The 10,994-nt window shown below is 41.6% G+C and overlaps 1 protein-coding gene across 1 annotated transcript in view; it reads left to right on the forward strand.

Annotated features, from left to right (window-relative positions):
- The window catches only part of IL12RB2 (interleukin 12 receptor subunit beta 2), a 53,093-nt gene extending 45,045 nt beyond the window's left edge, over positions 1 to 8,048 (forward strand). Inside the window, exons 12-14 of the mRNA XM_023754700.1 lie at positions 2,296 to 2,484; positions 5,467 to 5,557; positions 7,919 to 8,048. Coding sequence (XP_023610468.1) covers positions 2,296 to 2,484; positions 5,467 to 5,557; positions 7,919 to 8,048 — 410 coding nt within the window. The remainder of the gene's footprint in view (positions 1 to 2,295; positions 2,485 to 5,466; positions 5,558 to 7,918) is intronic.
- The last annotated feature ends 2,946 nt before the right edge of the window (positions 8,049 to 10,994 follow it).

Below are 10,994 nucleotides of genomic sequence, written 5' to 3' on the forward strand. Positions count from 1 at the left end.
ACTGACAGACATGCAGGGTGCGGTCGGAGCACTGAGCCCTGCTGGGCAGGAGAGGAGAGGTGTGGACCTGGGCTGGGCCCTGGCATCTGCATGTTAGTGCAATCCCCGCGGAATATGGTGCGAGACTTCTTGGGAAGTTGGTTGGTACCTCCATGTGCACCAGTGGCAGGTGCTCTTCTGTACTGGTGCACACACTATGCTTTGTTCTACTTGGCTATTTTTGCCCACAGACCCTAAGCATCATGAGGGCAGACACCATGGCTGTTTGCTTACCATTGTCTCCCCTGTTCTTACAAGACAGCCAGGCACACAGTAGGTGCTTAATAAAAACAGTATTTGTTGAATAACAAATGGGTGATCACCACCCTCCATGTTGTTAAATCAAGGTAGACTATTAGGGAAAAACTAATTTTCGGTAACGATGCAGCAGTTTTGCCGGAGACCACTTGACCTTCTTACCCACTGCCTGTCAGATGATTGGCAACTATCACATCTTCCTAAACTGGTGCCTTTGTCTTTTAACCACCTGAGCCTAAAGTTTCAGAGGGCTAAGGATCGAATGGCCCTTTTATCTGTGCCTGAGATCACAGCCCAGACCCAGGCAGCAGAACCAGTATTTCCTGCATGATTTCTTTCTCCCATTACTCAACTCAACCTATTTTGCCAACCAAACTGCTAACACCATCCTCCTCCTTACTGCTCCCCCATAGTCTCCTATTTTTCAAATATATTTATTTATTCTTTAAATATACGTGTGTGTGTGTGTGTGTGTGTAAACCGTTGGGCCCAGCACACCATTCAAATTTCTTCTATGTTCCGACATCTTATTTCACTCCCAGAGCCAAGGATGCCCTCACACAATCCAATGGTTGACTCCCTGATGCTCGCTGATGCTTTGCTGCAGCAAGATGAGCAGAAGATTGCTTCAAAATTAATTTTTTAATCCCCTGACTTAGGAAGAAGGAAAGAGCTTTTTTAGTTTGATCTCAAAGCTTAAGTCTGTGCAAGCAATTTCATCAGGTTAGAGTAGGCTTGGGAATTTTCCACAGGGTACTTTTTCTGAACAGGATGTAAAATGCAGAAATTGCTCTGATAGTCACAGCTCTTAAATGATCCGCTCCAACCTCAGCCCCTTTGGGTGGAGTGGATATAATATTACAGGGCTCCATCTTGCTGGGTACCCACAGTGAGCAGGGGTGGGGAGTGTAAGGAGTCTGTTTCCCTCATTGATGGTAAACTCTTTGAGGCAGACACAATGCCTTTGTATACTTGGTGCCTTATCCAGAGCAGATGTTCAGTACATATTTGTGACTGTTGAAATAATTTCAGCAAATAGGGTCATGTGACTTGTCCTGGGCTTTGTGAGTTAGTAAATGTGATGTTGAGACACAAAGTGCTGAGTTCTAGTCCTTCATTGTATGCCCCCCAACCCTAATCCCACCCAGAAGATCGCTGGAGGAGAAGACTGCCTATTTACTGAAGGTTACCTACAAACAGCCTCAGTGCATTGTTCAAAAACAAAATATTCCCTGCTGAGAATCTGCAGGGGTGTGGAGAGCATAGGGAACTGATGATTTAGGCTTAAACTGCCAAAATAAATTAATCTTAAATACCGCTGCTCTAGGTTTTAAATTTTGCATCAAATTGTAGCAGATCATCATATTAAGCCTACTAAGCCTACTGAGTGGAAAGTCAAAATTAATAAATGTTGCTTAAATATCTGTTTCATTAATTGCTAAACTTAACTTACTAAAAGGTCAATTGAAAACAGTTTGTATATTGAATTTCTTTCTCAAAGATTCTCAAATATACCTGGTAAATGCCAGAAACATTACAGGAAATAAAAGGAGTTAACCACTATGGCTCAGTTGGTTGAGTGTCGTCCCATGCACCGAGGTCACTGGTTTGATTCCTGATTGCAGGCTCCATCCCCAGTAGGGGGCATGCAGGAGGCAGCAGATCAATGATTCTCTCTCTCAAGTCAATAAAAACATTTTTTTAAAAAAAATAGGAGTTAACTACAGCTAAATCATTTAAAAAACAAAACGATAAAAATTATTTCAAAAGATTTTGCCCCAGAAAAAATATTTACTTCTAATATGCTGGAAAGTGAGACCTCCATAAATGACTGTATATAGGGCCTACTAAAGTGTTAAGTACTAATTAATTAAGACTATTTTAAAACAGAAATGTGCTTTTCTCTTTCAAATTAAATGAAGCCTTAACCAATGAGTAAAAGCCCATATTCAAATATTCCCTTTGATCTGTACCTTGCTTCCTTCATCTTCCTCTCAGAAATTCCCTATAGTGTCTCCGAAAATTCACATCCAATAGACAGTCTGCAGCCCAGAGTGAGATACGTCCTGTGGATGACAGCTCTGACAGCAGCTGGCGAAAGCCCCCGAGGAAATGAGAGGGAATTTTGCCTGCAAGGTAAGAACAACTTTAGAGGTGGAGAGTCCACCCTGGGTTCCCACACAGGTGGTACAGTCCCACGGCCTTTGGCATGGAGATTATCAGATTTTCTTTAAGTTGCTCATAGCTTTCTTACTGCTACACCTTTGCACTTGTTTCCTGTAATTGGACTGCCCTACCATGTCATTGTCTGCTTGGAGACAGTGTCTACTCAATCTTCAAAACTCAGTGGAGCCGAAACCGGTTTGGCTCAGTGGGTAGAGCATCGGCCTGTGGACTGAAGGGTCCCAGGTTCGATTCCGGTCAAGGGCATGTACCTGGGTTGCGGGCACATCCCCAGTAGGAGATGTGCAGGAGGCAGCTCATAGCTTTCTTACTGCTACACCTTTGCACTTGTTTCCTGTAATTGGACTGCCCTACCATGTTATCGTCTAATATATTAAAAAACAAAACAAAAAAAAACTCAGTGGAAATGTTTCCTCCTCCAGGTAGCCTTCCCAAATGCACCTCCTATTTCCCTCATAATGTACTACATTTGACCCATATTCAAACTCCAAATCCAATGGGCAGGGACTGGTATCTGTTTATCTCTATCTTCAAGGTCTAGAATGGTGCCCACCACCTAGTACTTGTTCACTAAATATCTGTTTAATGAATAATGAGAATAATCTCAACAATAGCAATAGCAGCTACTGCATATCAGATAGTTATGTACTAGTCATGTGTTAAGTGCTTTTACACCATATTAGTTTGCTGGGGTTCATATAACAAAGCACCATAAATTGGGGGTTGCTTAGACAATAGAAATTTATTTTCTCACATTTCTGGAGGCTGGAGGTCCAAGATCAAGGTATCAGCAGAGTTCGTTTCTTCTGAAGGCTATGAAAGAATCCGTTTTATGCCTCTCACCTGGAGTCTGGAGGCAATCTTTGGCGTTCCTTGGCTTGTGGATCTCTGCCTTCATCTTCACGTTGAGGTTTCCTTGTGTGTCTGTGTTCAAACTTCCCCTTTTTATAAGGACGCCTGTCATATTGGATTAGAGGCATCCCTACTACAGTCTGACCTCAACTTAACTAATTACATCTGCAACAACCCTATTTCCAAACGAGGTCACTTTTTGAGGTACTGGAGATTAGGACTTCAACATATGAATATTTGGTGTGGGAGGACACAATTCAACCCACATAACACATACTTTTGCTCATTTAATCTTGACCACAACCATGTAAAGTGCCTGTTTTACATGATTATACCTGGTCACACTACCAGGCGCTCAATATGAAATGAATAAAGGAAGGAGGGATTAGGATGCCTTTTACAAATGTAAGGTACAGAAAAATTACTCAAGGTCATAGAGGTGGTAAATGGCAGAACTACAAATCAAACTCAGATTTGAGTTACTTAAGGTTGAGTATGTAGTGACCCAGCTATCCTGTGCTTCCACAAGCTAAGTTACATTGTTCTCTCTAGCAGCACTAGTTTGCATTTGCCCCAAGAGTAAAACACACTGTTCTTGCTTTCTGACAGGGAGTATCAAGTTGGTTATTCAGGACTTTGTTGTTCTATGCCAGGTACTTCTCCACTGGGAAAATTAAAAACCCATCTTTTCATCTCCCAGTGACTCCCATGAAAGTTAACTGTGAGCAGTTAACTAGATGAAGAGCTCAGCACCATTCTACTTGTGGTGCTCCAGACTGTCCCATCTGCCCAGGAAGGAAGGCAGATGCTGAAGAAATGTCAGATTGGGCTGGTTGTATGGGGTGGTAACAAGGCTGCCTGTGTTAACTCCCCCATTCAGCCCTGGTAATACACCTCTGTCACTGAACCTAGCAGGTCTCTGGTCTTTAGTTCCCCTGCTCACCCTCCCTCCCAGCCTGTCCTTCATTCCATCAGAAGAATCTTTCTGCAAGACCCCTAGTGCTGATATTCCACCTCTTGCTACAACCCATCAGTGGTTCCCCAAGGGCTTCAAGCTAGGATTCAAACTGCTCTGTTACCAGGACCTGCATGACTTGGTCCTACTCACTCATCCAGCTTCATCCTCTGCCTCACACTCATTTATACTCCAAAGCAGGACCAGACAGCCTTAGTCCCCTGAAAGTGCTAAGCTGTTTCCTCCTCCCATGGGCTTTGCATAGCTCTCGGTCTAGTCTGCGCTTCCCTAACTTGTCCTCTTAGCCAACTCCTGTCCATCCAACTCTACACTTTTGACAGCATGCCTTTTGGGAAACCATCCTGAGCTTCATGTAGACACCACCACTCACCTTTTATGGATCAAGAACCTGAAGTCCAGCCCTAACCGGTTTGGCTCAGTGGGTAGAGCATCGGCCTGTGGACTGAAGGGTCCTAGGTTCAATTCTGGTCAAGGGCATGTACCTTGGTTGCAGGCACATCCCCAGTAGGGGGTGTGCAGGAGGCAGCTGATCGATGTTTCTCTCTCATCGATGTTTCTAACTCTCTATCCCTCTCCCTTCTCTGTAAAAAAATCAATAAAATATATTTTAAAAAAAAGAACCTGAAGTCCACAGATCACATATCAGTCAGTAGAAGATACAATACTAGAATCCAGAGCAGTTCACAGCCAGTGCATTGTATATCAAACTCTTTCCCCCCCACCCACAGAGGAAGCAGCCCTTGTAGGGCTGGAGCTCCTCCCAGAACTATAGCATTGGCTCCCTGAGGCCCCTCCTCTTCAGTGGTTCTCAACCTTCTGGCCCTTTAAATACAGTTCCTCATGTTGTGACCCAACCATAAAATTATTTTCCTTGCTACTTCATAACTGTAATGTTGCTACTGTTATGAATCGTAATGTAAATATCTGATATGCAGGATGGTCTTAGGCGACCCCTGTGAAAGGGTCGTTCGACCGCCAAAGGGGTCGCGAGCCACAGGTTGAGAACCGCTGTGACTTAAATGAATGGATAAAATGACTCGGCCTATTCCTGGGCCCAGCTACCCAGGAGCTGTGGTAGGGCCGAGTTTCACACTATAGAGAGTATTTTGAAATGTTCACTGAAGATAACTCAATCACAGGGTTTGCTGTCTTTTCAGGTAAAGCCAATTGGAGCACATTTGTGGCAGCGAGCATTTGCACTGCTATCATCATGGTGGGCATTTTCTCAATGCGTTGCTTCCGGCAAAAGTGAGTTGGGTACACCTGAGTTTTGGTAACTGTCTTTTTAAATGATAATTGTTATCGTTGCTATGAGTCCAAGAAATGGACACTCTCATACATTGCTGATGGCAGACTAAATTTATTTCTTTTTGGATTGGCAATATATATTAAATTTTAAAAATGTTCTATCATTGACCTAGCAATTTCTAACTAGAAATTTATTCTAAGTATATCATAAGGGTATGCTAAAGTATTGTTCATAAAAGGAAAATAATTTGAAACAAAGACCCAATGACATGGGATTAATGAAATTATGATATATCTCATGCTATCTAGCAATATTATGTGTCCATTAAAGATGTAGAAGAAAATGAAATCATGAATACTTGCTGTATTTTAAAAGCAGCTTGCAAAAGATGTACTTCCATTTTTTAAAAGAACAGTACATACACACACAAAAAAAAATTATCAGTTATCATTAAATTTGGTTGTATATAAGATAAAGATCCAAAATAATATGACAAACTAGCTAACAGCTTCTCACCCAGGTAAGGGAAGTAAACTCAAGTCAAGGGTTGGTGAATAGCTCCAATGCATCTTTCTGCTCCATTATCCTGACATTGGCTTCCATCCATTTCACCTCATGGTCCAATGGCTGCAGGAATGATAGCCATCATGCCTGCTTTCTACAACTACAGGGAAAAAGAAGGTGCCCACACTTTCCTTTTCAGAAGACTTTACATGAAAAAGTCACACAGGATACCTTTGGTTAGATTTCATTGGCCAGAACTTGGTGAGGCAGGGAAGTTTAGAATTGTGGCCTTACAGCTGGGTTCATGGTTGTCCCAATACATTAAGGTGTTCTTCCTAAGGCAGAGAGGAAAACAAGTATTGGGCAGCAATTAACACTCTCTGCCCCAAGAATATACACCAAAATATTAATGGTGGTTATATCAGGGAATAAAATCATATTAGGTGGTTTTAGTTCTTTTATTTAGTTATATTTTCTAAAATTTCTTTAAACATATTATTTTATTGAAAGAATTTTTAAGGAGGTAGTTACTCAATACAAAGTTTTCTTCAGATGTTGTATAACGTAAGAGAAGAGGTAAAAATAAAACTAGCTCAAAGTCATTCTGCCAGCTATTGAACTTGTCTAAAAGGCTTTACATTTATTGAAACCCTGTATGTGATAGGTACTTCAAAGCAGAGCTCTCTTTAGGTAGATTTTGAAAAAGTTTAACTAAAAAAAGAGTTAACTAGGATCACATGTATCCTCTTCAGGGAAATAGTATTAGTGAGGGGCAAAGCTTCTGCTGTTTAAAAAAGGAAGGAAGGAGGGAGGGAGGGAGGGAGGGAGGGAGGTCCAAAATATAGTGGCTTTAATAAAATAGTTTATTTCTCTCCCATATAAGAGATAAGTCATCCAGGTTGCTTGGCAGCTCTGCTCCACACAGTCATTTAGGGACCCAGTTTTATTCCATCTTAGTGGCCCACCACCCTTTGGGCACTGCCCTCATCTGCATGATTTATCCTAGGTCACAGGTACCTCTGCTCACATTTTTGGGGGGGAAAAACTAATCACATGGCCACATCTTTTGTTTCAAAGAGCTAAACACATCCCAGAGCTTACCATTCTTATTAAACATCAAAGCTTAAGGTTTTAAAGATGTTTCATATTGGTCTTGAATTTTTAAAAATATAGTCAAAATATTTAACCATATGCATTTATAAGAAACAATTTAAAGGATTTTTTTCTCTCCTACATCATAAAGGTGATATAAAATCATTTAAAAAAATTTTAAAAACCTAGAGATGTAGAAAAAAAGACCCATATTTCCTCTGATCACCAAACACAAGTACTCTTCTAACAGTTTGAATGTTTCTCTACGGTATTTTTCTTGGCATTTTTTTGCATGGTCTATGTTTACGTTATTTATATCATTAGTATCCTGTTTGTTTTCTTACTTTTAGCATAATTTACTTGTCATTACAAACTCTTTATGAACATTGTAGTTACATGATTAGAAAACTCCCAAGAGTAGGGACCATGCCTTCTTGTTTGCTGTCCTACCCCAGCACTGTGCTGGTCATACCTTAGGGAATGTTTGTTGAATAAGTGCATGGCTGCATAGTGACAGCTAAACATTACACTGAGCAAAAGTGCCATCATTTATTTAGCAAACCCCACGTGACTGCATTGTGACTCTATCACCTACCCAAACTTCACAGAAAACTAGTCCATCCTTAGATGATGCATCATCTTTCTCCTTCAGTGTTTACGTTTCACTTATTTGCGTACCCCTGCACTGAAATCACTGTGCTAAGAACCCGTGCTTCCATGTCATCTGTACTCACTTAACCTGTCGGTGTTTTCTATATCTATAGGGTATTTGTTCTCCTGTCAGCCCTCAGACCTCAGTGGTGTAACAGAGAAATTCCAGACCCAGCGAACAGCACTTGGGCCAAGAACTATCTCATTACGGAGGTAAAGTATAAAGCCTCAGTGGTCAGTTGATGGGGTTCCAGACATGAGCAATCTAAGTTTCCCATTGTAGTTAGGAGGAAACCTGGGTACTTGGAACCCATGAACAAACTGAAGTCATTCACACTAGGTTACCATCTGAGTCGTTACTGCCCTGATGGGAGTTTTCTGAAGGTTATGACCTCGACTCAGACTCATCGCTTTTCATTCCTCTCTATGCCTATGTTCCCCTCCTCCACCTTAACTTACTTTAAAAGAAATTTAAAAAGCAAGTATTTTTGCCATTTGCTTACCCCTCGCTTGACACTGACTCATTCGAATTTGAGATTTGAAGCTTTACCATGATGTTTGTTCCCAGCCCCGTCTGAGCATAGAACAGATAGAACCCAGACTATTTTGGTTTTAGCAGGAAGCCAGTAAGTCATCCCACTGTGTATGGAAAAGGTTTTAGAGGAGAGGTTGCTCAGCTGGCAGATGAGAGAGGAAGCAAAGGGAGGCGCTGCTGTGCAGTCTGAGGAGGTGAGAACAGCTCACAGTGGGCCAGATGGTCCATCTCTGGTGGAAGGTCTGGAAGCTTAAGACATCTGAATATGGAGCAAGACTGTGCATTTATGGAAAGCAGAGGGGAGGAAAGCGGTATGCAAATATTCTTCCCTAGCCCAGGTTGTTGGCAGCCCCACACTCCCTTTCTCACACCTTATAGTCCTTCTCCTCCAAGATTCTTCTCTTCAAATGCCCAGTGTATTCTATTAACCACACCCTTCCTCAGGCCAGAAGCCAATGGTACAAGCCGCTGCTTAGGGAAAGAGCTGGTCTTAGCCATGTCTGCCCCAATAGGATTTCAGTCCCTGCAGTTTAGTGCCTTTGAGATAAGGCTGGGATGCAAACCCCTCCTCTGCCCCTTACTATGTGGATAACCCTTGGGCAACTTGCCTAACATCTGAGCCCTAGTTTTACCCTCTGTGATGTAGGAATTGATAGTATCTCCCATGTATACTGTTACGAGGATTAAGAAAAGTAAAGATTATTCTTAATGTAAAGCACATGGTTTAAACAAAACAAAGATCTATCATTCACTTTCTTCCCAGGAAGACTCATACTTGATGTCTCTTCTGTCTGTTTAGGGGTTTTATCACTGTTAAGTTATCATAGCAAGAACAGTAATAATAGCAGTAGCTTATGTATACTTTTAAATTTTATGCATATATTTTTCATATATTACATATCATCTGCATGATATATAATTATAGTAGGGTATATAATTATATTGTTTATATACCCATATATGTTACTTTACATATACCAGGCACTTTGAAAAAACATTTTTCATGTGTTAACATATAATCCATACAATAGCTTTATGAAGGTGTGCTATTAGCCTCATTTTTTAGATGAGGAAACCGAGGCACAGAGGACTAAGTAACTTGCCCAACGTTAGTCAGCTAGTAAATGGTGGATCCCAAATCCACATAAGAGCAGGATGTGCCATCCACCACTATACCATTCCTTCTGAAAGATCTTTAAGCACTGGGTATGAGGGGTCTTTCTCAAAGTCAGCGCCTCTGAGCTGAACAGATTGAGGGGCCCTCACTTGGTGGCAATACTGTGATGACCTGTGGAATGCACTCTGTAAGGATGCCGCTGCCAGCATTCGAGGGGATTCAAGGACTAGGTTGAACCAGCTTAGCTTTAAGATCACTTTCTTGCAATGCTGAGATACCACTGTCTCATCTCCTAAAAGCCTGAAATAGCATGGTGGGAAGCAGCTCCGGTCAGTCACCGACACCTGGCTTCCGAGCTGGTAGCTTTGGGGGTGTGGGCATGACAAGAGCCCATAAAAAGCCTACAAGAAATGCTAAGAAAGACACACAAAGGGTTAGAGAAAATAACACGGAAAAAGGGTAACAGAAATTGCCACACACATACCCAAAGTCATATAGTATAAATATGTTCATTAGAGCACTATAAATAGAAGCCAAAAATCGGGCAGAATGTAAGCTGCCACTAGGAGGACAGGTTGAATGTTTTGAGTATATTCATACAGCAGGATATTATACAATTATTTTTTTAAAAAAAGATATATATGTGTCTAAAAATCTCTAAGATATTTAAAAGTAAAAAAAAAAGTTTGTAACAGTTTCTAAAGTGGGTTTTTATTTGCATAAAAAGGAGTGAGATTTTATACACACAGCCCTCCACACGCTCACAGATATTTCTGGAAGCCTACATGTAAAATTGATAACTGGAGTGGCCTTTGGGGAAGGGGTTGGAGATATGAGGGCGACTTAATTTTCATCATAAATTTGCTTTGAATTTTTAAAATTTCTTACAAAACTATATATCTTTTGTAAAAAATAACTGGTAAATTAGAAAACTGTAAAAATTTAGCTTGGACATGGCATCTGTAATGAAGGCCTTGAGACAGACTCAGAGCCCTGTGTCGCTTGACCTCTGAAGTGAGCAGTCTGGCTTTAAAGACCTAAACTGCTCTCCTGGTGACAGACCAAATCCAGACCAGATCACTCTGACATTTGACAGATTTGGCAGATGTCAGAACTACAATAGTCTGTCTTCCAACTCCAACAAAACGTTTTCTGTTCTCGGGCCCTATGTGGCCCTACCATTTCTTAACACGTGGCTAAAAAAACATGTGTCTTAAAGCTCTGGAGGAAAAAGCCAAACCATAAAGGGGATCACTGGAATGCTAATCCATTTTGAGCTTGTAAAATCTTAAAACAGTGTCCATGAGGCACATGAGCTAATGGTGGACTAAAAGGCCCTGCCCCAGGACTGTCCGCCACAGGGCCTGCTTTATCAAAGGAACAGCTCTATCAACACTTGCCCAAGCTTTTAGGAAAGGGAGGGGAACACCTCACCCTTGGGATAGGAGCCCATTTCCACACCCCTGAGCCACCAGCCATGGTTCCCAAGCCACACCCCACACACCAGCACCACTGTGGGGCGGGGATCCCAGAAAAA

Source organism: Myotis lucifugus, unplaced genomic scaffold (assembly GCF_000147115.1).
Source record: "Myotis lucifugus unplaced genomic scaffold, Myoluc2.0 scaffold_63, whole genome shotgun sequence".
In the NCBI taxonomy this organism is placed as follows: Eukaryota; Metazoa; Chordata; class Mammalia; order Chiroptera; family Vespertilionidae; genus Myotis; species Myotis lucifugus.